Below are 16,300 nucleotides of genomic sequence, written 5' to 3'. Positions count from 1 at the left end.
ACATAGCGCAGCAGCAAGGATTAGAGCTGCATGACGTGCAATGCGTACATCCCAGAGCCTCTTCAGAGGGGGAGGAGGAGCATCAGCTGGAAGATGAGGAGGAGGAACATGAGTTCCAGATTGTCATGTATTTAACTGTCATTGTAACCCGTGTATAAACTGACCTAAGTTGTACACTGTGAGAACATTGACCACTAGGTGGTGAACTTGTGGGAGACACTCCTAACCTGGACTTTCAGGTATAAAAGGGGAAGCTCCACCCACCTTCATCACTTCAGTGCTGGCTAATAAAGGTTACTGGTCACAGACTGACCTTCTCTCAAGTATGGGCCTCGTGTGCATTTATACTGTATAGTAAGGACATATTATTGGCGACAAGAAACTGGGATTTAAACCACTAGCAGCACAGATGAGCGGTACTGTGTTGGTGATGATTGGGACGATTTTATTGAGAGACTACAGCAAAGTTTCGTCACTAAGGAATGGCTGGGACAGGATTCGGCCGACAAACGCAGGGTTCATCTCCTGACGGTTTGTGGATCCAGGACGTACTCCCTGATGAAAGACCTTCTAGCGCCAGAGAAGCCGGTGGACAAGACTTTTGAAGAGCTCAGTAAGTTGATCAGGGAACATTTTAAACCAGCGAGCAGCATGCACGTGGCGAGACACCGGTTTTACACGCACTGGCGGCGAGAGGGGCAAAGTGTTCCAGACGTCGTGGCAGACCTCCGGCGACTGGCGAGCCTATGTAAGTTCCCAGATGCATGCAGAGCGGAGATGCTGCGAGACTTTTTTATTGAGGGCATCGGGCATGCTGGGGTTTTCAGGAAACTGATTGAGACCAAAGACTTGACCCTGGAAACGGTGGCCTTGATGGCCCAGACATTTATCTCAGGGGAGAAAGAGACCAGAATGATGTTTGACAAAAATCTTGGTTTAAATGCAGCAAATGGACAGGGAGTCAACATGGTTAACACGGCACACAGTTCTCCAGGCAGACAGGGGCAATCAGACATGCCCCAGTATGTAGTCGAACCCAAAGGGGGAATTCAACAGAGACAATGGCTAGCTGAACGGCGATTCATGCCATCGCAAGGGACAATGCGGCCAGTAATGGGGCCATCAACACCTGTCAATGGTGCGCTTAAGGACAGTTACAGAGACAGTCAGAGACGATCGACTGGTAATGGACCTTTTGTTTCCAACAATGGCTCATGTTGGAGGTGTGGAGGCAAACACACAGCCAGAGCTTGCAGGTATCAGCAATATACCCGCAGAAACTGCAATGTCAGCGGTCACTTGGAACGTATGTGCAGGAAGCCTGCAGCCATGATGTACGAGGAGGGCGGGGACGATGTAAGCCCTCCGAGGCCAAATGGACACGGGGGAAATCACTGGAAGCTGAAGTTCAGCGAGTTCATGTGGAGCACATATACAGTTCACACACCAGGACGCCACCAATAATGATTAAAGTGCTCCTCAATGACATCCCAGTATCAATGGAGCGAGACACAGGGGCCAGCCAGCCCCTGATGAGTATCAAACAGTTCGACAAGTTGTGGGCGTCCAAGGCCAGGAGGCCAAAATTATTGCCAATTGACGCACAGTTGAGGCTAGCTCATTGAATATATTAAAATCACAGATAGATAGATTTTTAACCAATAAGGGAATTAAGGGTTATGGGGAGTAGGCGGGTAAGTGGAGCTGAGTCCACGGCCAGATCATCCATGATCTTGTTGAGTGGCAGAGCAGGCTCGAGGGGCTAGATGGCCTACTCCTGTTCCTAATTCTTATGTTATGTTCTTATATACAAAGGAGATCATTCCGGTGCTGGGCAGCGCCACGGTAGTCGTGACCCACAAAGATTCGGAGAACAGGTTGCCACTCTGGATTATCCCGGGAGACAGTCCCGCACTGCTGGGGAGAAGTTGGCTGGCTGTCATGAACTGGAAATGGGGCGATGTCAATGCAATTTCTTTTGTGGAGCGAATATCATGCTCACAAGTGCTGGACAAATTTGACTCATTATTTCAACCCAGCATTGGCACTTTCATGGGGACCAATGTAGTGATTCACATAAACCCGGATGCCAGGCCAGTATACCACAAGGCCAGAGCGGTGCCATACGTGATGCGGGAAAAGATAGAATGCTAATTGGACCGCCTGCTGAGGGTAGGCATCTTCTCGCCAGTCGAATTCAGTGACTGGGCAAGCCCGATTGTGCCGGTGCTCAAGGCGGATGGATCGGTCAGGATATGTGGTGATTACAAAGCCACCATCAATCGGGTGTCACTCCGAGACCAGTACCCGCTACCGAGAGCGGAGGACCTCTTTGCGACGCTATCCGGTGGCAAACTTTTTTCAAAATTGGACCTAACCTCAGCTTACATGACCCAGGAGCTGGCGAGTGAGTCGAAGAAGCTGACCACCATCACGACACACAAGGGGTTGTTTGAGTACAACAGATGCCCGTTTGGGATTCGCTCGGCCACCGCGATCTTTCAACGAAATATGGAAAGCCTCCTCAAGTCGATTCCAAGGACAGTGGTTTTTCAAGACGACATCCTCATCACGGGTTGTGATACTGAAGAACACCTCCGCAACCTGGAGGAGGTGCTACGCAGATTGGACCGGATAGGTCTGCGACTGCAAAAGGCGAAGTGCGTCTTCTTAGCTCCAGAGGTAGAATTCCTGGAGATGAGGGTAGCAGCAGACGGGATCAGACCTACTGCGTCCAAAACAGAAGCGATCCAGAGAGCACCCAGACCCCGCAACACGACGGAGCTGTGTTTGTTCTTGGGGCTCCTGAACTATTTTGGTAACTTTCTTCCCAAATTGAGCACGCTGTTCGAGCCACTACACGTGCTCCTACGCAAAGGTCGCGAATGGGTCTGGGGGACAGCCAAGAAAGGGCTTTTGATCGAGCACGCAATTTGTTATCTCCAACAATCTGTTAATGTTATTTGACCCATGTAAGAAACTCGTTTTAACGTGCGATGCGTCGTCCTATGGGGTCGGGTGTGTGTTGCAGCATGTTAATGCCAAGGGTCAGTTACAGCCGGTAGCTTATGCCTCCAGAAGTCTGTCCCAGGCAGAACGGGGTTACTGGATGGTAGTAAAGGAAGCGCTTGCATGTGTATATGCTGTAAAAAGAATGCACCAGTACCTGTTTGGCAGGAAATTTGATCTGGAGACAGATCACAAACCCCTAACGTCCCTTTTGGCCGACAACAAGGCCATAAGTGCAAATGCATCAGCCCGCATACAGAGGTGGGCACTCACGTTAGCCGCCTATGACTATACAATTCAGCACAGACCGGGCACTGAAAACTGCGCCGATGCACTCAGCAGGCTCCCACTAGCCACCACCGAGGGGGCAACCGAGCATGCTGCTGAGATGGTCATGGCTGTTGAAGCTTTCGAAAGCGAAGGCTCACCAGTGACAGCCCGTCAGATCAAAGTCTGGACAAATAGAGACCCGGTACTATCTTTAGTCAAGAAATGTGTCCTGAATGGGGACTGGGCAGCCACGTACGGAGCATGCCCTGAGGAATTCAAACCATTTCACAGGTGCAAGGATGAACTCTCGATTCAGGCCGATTGCCTACTATGGGGAAACCAAGTAGTCATGCCCCAGATGGGCAGAAAGATGAAGGCAACTGCCAGGTCACACATTTGGTGGCCAGGGATAGATGCAGACCTGGAACTTTGTGTTCGCAAGTGCAACACGTGTGCCCAGTTGGGCAATGCGCCCAGGGAAGCCCCCCCGTAGCCCTTGGTCCTGGCCCGCCAAGCCATGGTCATGCATCCATGTGGACTACGCAGGCCCTTTCATGGGAATAATATTTTTGGTTGTAGTAGACGCCTACTCCAAATGGATCGAGTGTGACATTCTCAATTGAAGCACATTCTCTGCCACGGTAGAAAGTCTACGGGCAATGTTCGCCGCCCATGGTCTACCGGACGTCTTGGTCAGCGACAATGGCCCGTGCTTTACAAGTATTGAATTCCAGGATTCGTGGCAGGAAATCGTATCAACCATGTCAGAACGGCACCATTCAAGCTGGCCTCAAACGGCCAGGTGGATGAGCAGTGCAGATAATCAAACAGGGGATGCTCAGAATCCAAGAGGGTTCCCTACAAAGCCACTTATCACGCCTCCTGTTGGCCAATTAGTTCCCGACCACACTCGCTCACAGGGGTTCCACCCGCAGAGCTGCTAGTGAAAAGGACGCTCAAAACCAGGTTAACCCTTATACACCCTACTATGAAAGAGATCGTTGAGAGCAGACGCCAGTCACAATGTGACTACCATGACGGGATTGCGAGGGCGCGAAGTATTGATGTCAATGACCCTGTCTTTGTCCTCAACTACGCTGCAGGGCCTAAATGACTCGCAGGCACTGTGATTGCCAAAGATGGGAATAGGATTCTGGTAGTTAAACTTACCAATGGACAAATCTGCCGCAAACACGTGGATCAAACAAGGAGGTTCAGCAAACCCATAGAAGAAGCAGAGGAAGAACACGATGTCGAGTTCACTCCTCCACAGGTGACCGAACACCAGGACCAAGTGGAGGAGAGCCCAATCACTGTGGGCAGTCCGGACAGGCCTGAGGCACCGTAAATAGCAGACACTCAGGCCAGCGCCCAACAACCGGAGCCCCAACTCAGGCGCTCTACAAGGGAGCATAAATCACCAGAGAGACTTAACTTGTGATCCCAATAAGACTTTGGGAGGGGAGGTGATATCATGTATTTAACTGTCATTGTAACCCATGTATAAACTGACCTAAGTAGTCCACCGTGAGAACATTGACAACTAGGTGGTGAACTTGTGGGAGACACTCCTAACCTGGACTTTCAGGTATAAAAGGGGAAGCTCCACCCACCTTCATCACTTCAGTGCTGGCTAATAAAGGTTACTGGTCACAGAGTGACCTTCTCTCAAGTATGGGCTTCGTGTGCATTTATACTGTATAGTAAGGACATATTACAGATGACACCAGCAGCAGAGCAAATTGCTGCCCAGGGTGCCACGGAACGCCTAGTCATGGCCAAATTTACTTAGATTCCTGCAAGGCACCCATATGGCTGCCACATGCTGTTCCAAGATCCACCCCCTCCAACCCACCCCCCCCACCCCAGTAACAACACCATAAAGCATCCCTACAATGGCCAAGACATTCATGTCATACTGACCTTCATTGATGGAGGTTACATAATGTCTCACCATTTAATCCAACTCACGAAGCCACTTCCAAGGTAGCAGACAAAAATGGGCATGACCAGAAAGTGGTGAAGATAAACACTTTCGTGTGTGTGCTAACAGTAATGGAAACTTAACAATAACACTTCTTTATACACTGATGTGGATACCCTTGTGCAATTAGGATTGTGGCTTTTATATTTTACGCGTCCTTCTACGAGGTGCAACCCCTGTGGCTTCAACAGAGGCAGAGGCAGAAGCAGGCTGCAAGTGGAGTGACATGCGCAATTTCCAATCTAAAGGAACAGTTCCCAAATCAAGAGAACTTTGGAAGATTATAATTAGGGCATCTGCAATTTTCTCACCTATTTCCTTTAAAACCCTGAGATGAAAACTATCTAGTCCTGGGATTTGTCACTCTTTGGTGTCATGATTTTCTTTATTACTGTAAATTTGGTTACGTTAATTTTAGTGAGTCTCTGTCCCTGATTGAATATTAGTTTCCTTGGGATGTCCTCTTCCTCTAATGTAAATACTGACACAAAGTAATTATTTAACATGTCTGCCATTTCATATTTTCATTGACAATACCTGTATCATCATTATCAGTTTTTAAGGGGCCCACATTGCTTCCAGTGGAACCAGCAGGAGCAGGAGTGATCCCCAGACTCCACAGTGCTCGCAATTCACCCCGCCCCCCGCCCCACCCCGCCCCGCCCCACGCCCCCCCCCCTCTTGTTGCCACTCCAATCCTCCTCTGCCAGTAAGGCAAGTGGTCTGATATTCATCTTAGTTGAATACGAGCTGTGGTCGGCCCTTGCCCCGCTCCCCCCTCAAAAAGATATTATTCAAGCACAGGGCCGCAAGGGCCATAACTAGTTTCACTATAATATATATAGTGTGTTTGTGTTTGTATATAGATTTTTCATATGGTATGGTTTCTTCTCTACAAACTATGGGCTAGAAATTCCATTGTACCCCATGTGGGTCGATAACTTTTGAAATCAGAGAAATGTATCACCAGGCGATAATCCTTTTTTAATCCCAGGAACTTCAGCGCTCCAAGAGGGAATTGGAGTGCTAAATCAAGCGGCAACCACTTCGCTTATGGCGCTAAAGTGTGTGAGAGGGGCAGTAGTGACAGAGCGCTGAAGAATGTTCAGTGCAGTGCTGCCAGCATCAGAGGCTCCTTTCCTCGCTTAAAGGGAAGGCCCAATGATGGGTTGCAAAATTCTTAAACATTTCTGTGGGGCTATGGGACCTGTGTGACTTCCATTACAGCCCCAATCACTCTCAGAGAGTGGAGGGCTGAGGCATCGTGCAGCAACAAGCCGTCAAAAATATTCAGTAGGTACCAGACTGGTGTGAAGAATAAAGTTTGGCCTACCTGACCACCACAGCCTTTAATTATCACTCCCCAAACAGCTAGCCGAGGTGACAACCTATTTCCTTCTGTGTCAGACCCTGGAAAGAACTCTCTCCCATCTCTCTGACAACTGCACTTACGAAATCCCAACTGTCCACTCTTTGGCCCTCCATTCATGACATTTCTGCAGCTGCTGATCTGCTCAACCACACCCTCACCACCACTTTTGATGCCCTAGTCCCTTATTTTTTGCTCCCTTAAGTCCAAGGGACGCAGACTTGAATGAATATGGCAGACAACTGGTTTAGCAATTCACCACCAGATCTGATTGGACCACATAAAGCATTATCAGATACTGTTCTCGTCTGCTAAAATTGCTCACTATTGCAGAATAATTCTGGAATACAAACCCCGGCTTCTATTCTCTACGACTAACCATCTTCTTAAACCCCTCTCCCTGTCTCCTCCACCCTCACCTCCGACACCAAGTGTGAGGAGCTCATGGACTCCTTTGTTTCTAAGATTGAGACCATCCATTTAGCTGTCTCTGTCACTTTCCTTCCTTCCCCTAGCCCATTGGGTCAAACTTCCTCTGAGGTTCCCCCCTGCCCTAGCTCTGAACTCACATTTTTCTCTAGTTTCTCTCTGATCTCCCCTCATGACCGTTCCATGCTCATCTTGTCCATGAGATCCATTTCCTGCTCCATTGACCCTATTCCCACTAAACTGTTGACCACTCAACTTCCTTTATTGGCTCCCATGTTAGCTGACATTGTTAGTGGTTCTCTCTCCGCAGGTACTGTCCCCTCCTCAAAAATACAATCTTTGACTCCTCCATCCTTGAAAACTACTGCCCCATCTCCAACATCACTTTCCTCTCCAAAGTCCCTGAACATTTTGTCGTCTCCCAAATTCGTGCCCATCTTTCTTGCAACTCCACGATTGAATCCCTCCAATCAGGTTTCCGTCCCTGCCATGGTATCGAAATGGCTCTCATCAAAGTCACAAATGACATTCTTTGTAACTGTGACAAAGATAAACTATCCCTCCTCGTCCTTCTTGACTTGTCTGCAGCCTTTGACACGGTTAACCACTCCATCCTCCTCCAACACCTCTCCATGGTAGTTCTGCTGGGTGAGACTGCACTCATCTGGTTCCATTCTTATCTGTCTAATCATAGCCAGAGAATCACCTACAATAGATTTTCTTCCCCCAAGGATCTACCCTTGGCCCCCTCCTATATCTCATCTGCATGCTGCCTCCTGGCAATATCATCCAAAAACACAGCGTCAGTTTCCACATGTACGCTGATGACACACAGCATTACCTCACTATCACTTCTATTGACCCCTGCACAGTCTCTAAATTGTCAGATTGCTTGTTCGACATCCAGTTCTGGATGAGCGTAAATTTTCTCCAATTAAATATTGGGAAGACCAAAGCCATTGTTTTTGGTCCCCACCACAAACTCCATTACCTAGCCACTCCCTAACATCTGACTGAGGCTGAACCACACTCTTCACAATCCTGGTGTCATATTTGACCCTGAAATGAGCTTCCGACCACACATCCGTGGCATAACTAAGACCGCCTATTTCCACCTCCATAACATCGCCCGTCTCCGCCTTTGCCTCAGCTCATCCACTGCTGAAACCCTCATCCATGCCTTTGTTACCTCTAGACTTGGCTATTCAAATGCACTCCTGGCTGGCCTCCCACGTTCTACCCTACATAAACTTGAGTTGATCCAAAACTCTGCTACACGTGCCCTAACTCGCACCAAGTTTTGTTTACTCATCACCCCTGCAATGCCTCAATTTTAAAACTCTCATCCTTGTTTTCAAATCCCTCCATGGCCTCGCACCTCCATATTTCTGTAATCTCCTCCAGCCCCATATCCCCTGAGATAGCTGTGCTCCCCTAATTCTGCCCACTTGAGCATTCCTGATTATAATTACTCTACCATTGATGGCTGTGCATTCTGTTGCCTTGACCCTAAGCTCTGGAATTCCCTACCTAAACGTCTCTGCCTCTATACCTCATTCCTCCTTTAAGACATTCCTTAAAATCTACCTTTTTGCTGCCCTAAATTCTCCTTATGTGGCTCGGTGTCAAATGTTTTGTCTTATAATCCTGTGAAGCGCCTTGGGATGTTTTACTACATTACAGATGCTATATAAATACAGGTTATTGTTGTTGTTGTACCCCAATTTTAACTTGAGAAAATAGTTTTATATTTTTTTTAAGTCATTTTCAGTCATTTAAAATCGGGTTACTCACAGGTGGTGCATTTTATAATAAACCCATTTTCAGCTGTAGTAACCAAACTTTAAAAAAAAATTATGTTTCAAACAACTGCCCAATTACGCTGCTTCATTGCAGATGTTGCATTCAGTGACATGCAAATTAATTTGAGCAGAAACTCAGGGGAAAGAAAACACTTTTCAAAACAGGCGCAATTTTGGACACAATTTGGGCCTGAATCGCCGATTGCACCCAAAACAGAAACTCTACCCCCATATGTTTCTCCTGTAAAGAAATAGGGCATTTAACAAACACAACATAAAACAAACCACAGGCACAAAAAGGACATAATATTAAGACTTCAATTTACCTTGGGGGGACTGTCACTTTGTTTCCATTGGGCAAAGAGAAATCAGTTGCCTCTTTCCCTACTATTGTTGCAAAATACACTATACGTCTTGTGATGGGGTTTTGTAATCGAACCTGCATTAAAATAATAAAAATTAATCTTATCTTTGACAGAGCAACATAGAGCTGCTCAAGGGTCATTAAATTAAACATTTGCATTGAATTTTCAACAAAACATCTCATCAAATCGCCCCTTAACTTTCCATGTTCTCTTTTCAGTGGGGAATGAAATTAAATTGAGGGCTCTTGCAGAGAGCTGACACAGGAACAATGGGTTGAATGGCATCCTTCCATGTTGTAAAATTCTATTCCATAAAACAGTAAAATGTTATTTATTCGATGTTATTTGTTAAATGTTATTGTAAAATGCGACTTTAAAAATTATAATTTTATAAACAAACTTCATAAATGCACTCGTACTAAAAATAGCAAAAAAATTAATTGTCCTAGAAATAAATGTGTTGAAACATGTTGAATTGGCCAGAGAATGGAAGATCATCATTCTCCACTGCATTGCTCAGCCAAATAATAAGAAGTCTACCTGTGACTCCCTTAAGGAAACAGATAAATTGAACCACATTAATGTTTTGGAGATTGACATGAGCGCGAGTGCTCGAGGATAGAAAAGGGAAGGTACATAGACAGTTTAAATTTGATTACTTTACACAGAGAATAGTCAACATGTGAAATTGAATGCCCAGGAAGACAGTGGATACAGATATTATGGAAACATTTAAGGGTAAGTTGGATTGATACTTGAGAGAATAGGCGATGGAAAGGTATTCATTTTTGCAACAGCTAGATGGACTGCATAGTCTTTTCTGGTTCTGCAATTTCTGATGTTCCAATGTAGTGTTTCAGTAGATGGAAATACAATTGGATAGTGCCAGCCTGCCAGGGCAATCTGGGAGCAGAGAACGATCCCTTCGCCGGAACAGGAAGACCTGAGGCACACTTGATATTTTTCTGTTTTAGGAACTCATAACTGTGACATTTTCTCAAGCCTTCTTCTTACAAACTACAGACTCTTTAAACCTCACTTTGGTGTCATCAAATCTATACTCCCTGATTTGCCTCATCTAGCGTGGCCATCTCTGGTTTGACATATTCCTGGAGATTTGATCACATGGCATTTGATCATGTGATGCTCGTGTGATGCTTAATCACATGACATTTTATCACGTGACATTTGCCCACTGCTTGCAAATGTTATTGTATTTACCTTAATTGAGTGTCAGAGTGCCACCAAGCCCTGTATAAAATAGTTGACTATTTGTTTTGTAGTGAGATGAATATAATTATTTCTAAATCAAAGGAAGAACACAAAAGAATAGAAAGATTTAAGGATAAGTAATGTTTAAACAAAAACTACTTCTGTAATGTTTCTACAATATCAATCGCAATAAGAAACAGTAAGTAAATGTCACTGATTCAACAAAAACATCATTGATACAAATAACTTCCAACTAAAGTTTTCGTACAATGTTATGACATTTTAGAATACACAGCAAGTTATAAAAACAATAAAAAACCTAATTCAATTCACTGATTCCCACACCCTATTGCTGAAGCCCAGCTTCAAGGCGGTGAGACTCAGACATCAGAGAGCCGTACCAAAGCTGTGTGACTCCCATAACAAACCACACGAGAATGGCGCAGCCCCGACATGGACGCCTGTTTTTCGCGCCTAAAAGCATGACAAAAATGTACCTTGCAATTCTCGGGCTCCCTGCAGGTCCCTCGGAGCTCGGTGCGGCGCGCAGACATCAGCAGGGGGCGGAGCCTCAGAGTCGCGCGATTCTGCAAGTGCAGGGGGGCGGGGCTAAGTCAAATGAGAGAATGTCATGCTGACAGCCCTGCGCGTGCTCGTTGGAGCGCGCACGCGCAATAGCCCATAAACATTGGCACTCGGCCATTTTTAAAGGAACTTGAAGAAAAGTGCTGATTTTGTTCGTGGACCTCTGGACAGGCTTGGGATTGAATTTTGGTGATTTTTTTGGTGTCTCAAGGAGTGCTTTTAGCAGCACTGTTGAAGAAATCACCTGCTGAAATCAGTGAGTGCTGCTTTTCGCTGCTAAACCTCCAGAACAAGTGCTGCATTGGTTCATGCAAAATAAGAACTGTGTGTTTTGAAAAATAAAGAGTGTCAATTCAATACAGCAATGGAACAATGTCCACCAAGAACAAATAATTTCTTGCATGAGGAAATGGAGATATTAGTAAACATCATTGAGCAGAGGAGGCAGAAGCTAGATACCAGCAACAGAGGTCGCATAAAAGTGGCACCTAAAGAAATGAAGAAACGCTGGAACCAAGTTGCAGAAGATTACTGCGCAATGGTGCATACCATGAGATCTGGAAGCCAGTGCAAAAAGAAATGGCACGACCTTGGTCAAGTAGTTAGGAAGTAATATTTTAATTTTTTAATGTAATCGTAATTGTAATGTGACTATCTGTATGTCCCACCCTGCAGAAAGACGCACTCTGTAAAAAGTTATATTTTACTCTTTGCAGAAGAATTTGGCCCACAACAAAAGGGAAGCAACTCGAACAGGAGGAGGCATGCCCAATCTGCATCCACTGACACCCTTGGAACAGAGGGTAGCTGCTATGATGAGTCGTACTTGGAGAAAAGCAATCAGTACAGCACAAGCTGGGCCCGTACACGAGGAAGAGGGTAAGTCCTGAAAATGCATCATGGTCCTTCAAATCAACCTGCTGTCTGGCCTGCTATGTGTGAGAGTACTCATGCCACCCATCCTGCAGATGATGATGATGATGATGATGATGCCAACCCTGAGGATCCTGAAGATACAGAACAAGAACGAGTACAACCAGATGCGGACGATCCAGACTGGATGCTGGCGGCGATGACTAAAATGTCTTCAGGGAAGAGCTTCCAAATTAATGTTTATGAGCCCCCATTAAGGGGCATCAGAGTTTCAACCCCTTGCATAGGTTATGGTTCCACCGTCCATGATTTTGATTCCGATGTTCTCTGGACCAAAATTCTCTGGACTCTGGGGAGGTACCAGCGGATTAGAAAGCAGCTAATGTAACGCCTCTGTTTAAAAAAGAGGGCAGACAAAAGGCAGGTAACTATAGGCCGGTTAGTTTAACATCTGTAGTGGGGAAAATGCTTGAAGCTATCATTAAGGAAGAAATAGTGGGACATCTAGATAGGAATAGTGCAATCAAGCAGACGCAACATGGATTCATGAAGGGGAAATCATGTTTGACTAATTTACTGAAATTCTTTGAGGATATAACGAGCATGGTGGATAGAGGTGTACCGATGGATGTGATGTATTTAGATTTCCAAAAGGCATTCGATAAGGTGCCACACAAAAGGTTACTGCAGAAGATAAAGGTACGCGGAGTCAGAGGAAATGTATTAGCATGGATAGAGAATTGGTTGGCTAACAGAAAGCAGAGAGTCGGGATAAATGGGTCCTTTTTGGGTTGGAAATCAGTGGTTAGTGGTGTGCCACAGGGATCGGTGCTGGGACCACAACTGTTTACAATATACATAGATGACCTGGAAGAGGGGACAGAGTGTAGTGTAACAAAATTTGCAGATGACACAAAGATTAGTGGGAAAGCGGGTTGTGTAGAGGACGTAGAGAGGCTGCAAAGAGATTTAGATAGGTTAAGCGAATGGGCTAAGGTTTGGCAGATGGAATACAATGTCGGAAAATGTGAGGTCATCCACCTTGGGAAAGAAAAACAGTAAAAGGGAATATTATTTGAATGGGGAGAAATTACAACATGCTGCAGTGCAGAGGGACCTGTGAGTCCTTGTGCATGAATCCCAAAAAGTTAGTTTGCAGATGCAGCAGGTAATCAGGAAGGCGAATGGAATGTTGGCCTTCATTGCGAGAAGGATGGAGTACAAAAGCAGGGAGGTCCTGCTGCAACTGTATAGGGTATTAGTGAGGCCGCACCTGGAGTACTGCGTGCAGTTTTGGTCACCTTACTTAAGGAAGGATATACTAGCTTTGGAGGGGGTACAGAGACGATTCACTGGGCTGATTCCGGAGATGAGAGGGTTATCTTATGATGATAGATTGAGCAGACTGGATCTTTACTCATTGGAGTTCAGAAGGATGAGGAGTGATCTTATAGAAACATTTAAAATAATGAAAGGGATAGACAAAATCGAGGCAGAGAGGTTGTTTCCACTGGTCGGGGAGACTATAACTAGGGGGCACAGCCTCAAAATACGGGGAAGCCAATTTAAAACCAAGTTGAGAAGGAATTTCTTCTCTCAGAGGGTTGTGAATCTGTGGAATTCTCTGCCTAAGGAAGCAGTTGAGGCTAGCTCATTGAATGTATTCAAGTCACAGATAGATAGATTTTTAACCAATAAGGGAATTAAGGGTTACGGGGAGCGGGTGGGTAAGTGGAGCTGAGTCCATGGCCAGATCAGCCATGATCTTGTTGAATGGCGGAGCAGGCTCGAGGGGCTAGATGGCCTACTCCTGTTCCTAATTCTTATGTTCTTATGTTCTTATGTTGCGGGTCCCAGTGGTGCTGCTGGTGTAATGCAGCAGTTTACAGCCAGTGCACCACTGTCCGAGCCTGTGCCTCCCACTCGCACAGGTTCTTGTTCCACCTTCCATGGTTTTGATTCCGACGTTGCGGGTCCCAGTGGTGCTGGTGATATCATGGAGCAGTTTACACCCATTCACCCATCATCCCAGCCCATGGCTCGCCCTCAAGTGCTGCCATCTGGAACACCGAGCGCCCCACCGTCCCAGCCTGCGTCTCTCTCTCTAGTACTGCCGTTTGGAACACTGAGCGTCCCACCATCCCTGCCCGCGGCTCCCTGTGTAGTGGTGCCGCGAGGCAGACCCAGGCAGAGGAGAAGGAGATTGGAGACACGCTCTCCTCAGATGCCGCGTGCAATAGATGCGGCTCAGGTTGTGGCATTGGGTATGGAGACCAATGAGCTTACCCGATCAATCAACGATAGCGTCAGTGCAGTGGGTGAAGAGGTGACGGTACTGACAGGAAAAATAGCAGTAATGACACGGGAACTTAGGGAGGGAATGTCCGAGAGAGTGCAATCAACGGCACAGGCCGTCAGGGAGGGCATGCAAGTGGCGGCACAGGCCCTCAGGGAGGTAGCTGCAATAAGGGCACACAGCCCGGCCAATCAAATGATACCCCCATGAAGGAGTGAACATTCACTGAGATGTGGATGAGAGATGGTTGCAGCCTTTCTTTGCTGCTTTTGTTTTTGTTCTTGATGTAGCTGTAGTAGCGTTTTTCAAATTGAAATTGTTTTGTAAGTTTTGTAACTTTACAACTTATAAGTGATCTTAAGGTTTTTAAATGATCTTATAGTGTAAATGCTCTCACATTTTGTATCTTATTTAATTTTGCACCTAAAAAGTGATCCTGAAGTTTAAGTGATCTTAAGAGAGTGTAAGATTTTTCAATTTGAAATTGTTTTGTAACTTTTGTAACTTTATAACTTATAAGTGATCTTAGGGTTTTTAAGTGATATTATAATGTAAATGCTCTCACTTTTTGTAACTTATTTAATTTTGCACCTAAAAGGTGATCTTGAAGTTTAAGTGATCTTAAGAGTGTAAGATTTTGCACATTGAAATTGTTTTGTAACTTTACAGGTTTATAAGTGATCTTAAAGTTTTTAAATGATCTTCAAGAGTCATATTAAAAAGTAAAGTTTGATACAACAAATATTTTATTACAGTGACGTTAACTTTTCAATAAAATATTTTTTCATTAAAACTGAATCATGTTCCATTAACACAACACAACATAGGAACAACTGCAAAGAATAAACATGTTCATGCACAACAGTTGTTGTAGAGCCCTCAGGCATCAGTAATTAAAGTGTTCACTGATGAGCTGCTGGTGCAGGGCTCGAGCAATCATTAAAGGAGCACGATGGACGGCCCTCCTCCGACCTCGTGCTCCGGCATCAGGCACTTGCATGCTTTCCTGATCGTCATCATCATCCTCATCCTGCTCTTCCAAATTACTATCATCAGGCACTGGCCTCTCATGTGGGTCTTCTTGTTCCACAACCAGCTCCTGCTGCCTCATGATGGCTAAGTTATGGAGCATGCAGCACACAACAATGTAGTGACCGACAATCTGAGGAGAGTATTGCAAGTGGCCTCCGGAATGGTCCAGGCATCGGAAACGCTGTTTCAATATGCCAATGGTCCTCTCAATGATGCTGCGCGTCACAATGTGCGCCATGTTGTATTGACGGTCAGCTTCCGTCCGTGTCACGCGTAGGGGCGTCATGAGCCAGGTGGCCAGGCCGTACCCTTTGTCTCCCAGTAGCCAGCTCTGCCCTTCTGGCTGCTGCTGAAACATGTCAGATATAACGCTGTTGCATAGGATGAATGCATCATGGGTGCTGCCAAGGTATCTTGCATCGACTGACATGATGCGCTGCTTGTCGTCACACACAGGCTGCACATTGATGGAGTGGAAACCTTTTCTATTTCTGTACTGCTCGGAATCCTCCACAGGTGCTCGCAAGGCGATGTGGGTACAATCAATGCAGCCCTGCACCTTTGGGAAGCCAGCAATCCTGAAGAAGCCCACAGTCCTCTCATGGATCGCTTGTGCGGTCATTGGGAACTTGATGAAGTCATTCCTCCGCGCATACAGTTCAGCCGTGACCTGGTAAACGCAGCCATGTACTGCACGTTGAGAGATGGCGCACACATCTCCAGTTGTAGCCTGAAACGATCCCGAGGCATAGAAGGCAAGTGCAGCTGTTACCTTCACTTCAACAGACAAGGCAGTTGGCGTTCTGCTTCTGGGCTGCAAATCTGCTCTCAGCATATCACAGATCTCAACGACAACTTCTCCGCAAAAACGTAGCCTTTTGACACAATCAGCCTCGCTCATGTCCAGGTACGAGCGCCTGGTTCGATATTGCCGCCGTGGGTAAGGTCTCCTGCCCATCAGCCTACAGGCTATGACGTTCCTGGTGCGGTGAGCTCTAATCAATTCTCTCCTATGCAGTGAATTGCTGGCAAACCATTGCATAATCCGTGGTGTTGACAATGCAGCACCCATTC

The 16,300-nt window shown here is 46.1% G+C and overlaps 1 protein-coding gene across 5 annotated transcripts in view; it reads right to left on the bottom strand.

Moving 5' to 3' along the window:
- Nucleotides 1-16,300, bottom strand: part of LOC139276009 (cilia- and flagella-associated protein 47-like) — a 1,107,008-nt gene that overhangs the window by 645,167 nt on the left and 445,541 nt on the right. For all 5 annotated transcript variants that reach the window (XM_070893331.1, XM_070893333.1, XM_070893335.1 and 2 more), the window contains one exon: nucleotides 9,190-9,302. In XM_070893331.1, the coding sequence (XP_070749432.1) occupies nucleotides 9,190-9,302 (113 nt within the window). The remainder of the gene's footprint in view (nucleotides 1-9,189; nucleotides 9,303-16,300) is intronic.

Source organism: Pristiophorus japonicus, chromosome 11, assembly GCF_044704955.1.
Source record: "Pristiophorus japonicus isolate sPriJap1 chromosome 11, sPriJap1.hap1, whole genome shotgun sequence".
Classification (NCBI taxonomy): domain Eukaryota; kingdom Metazoa; phylum Chordata; class Chondrichthyes; family Pristiophoridae; genus Pristiophorus; species Pristiophorus japonicus.
Note: the sequence above shows the minus strand (reverse complement) of the source record. Positions and strands in the feature narration are given on the sequence as shown.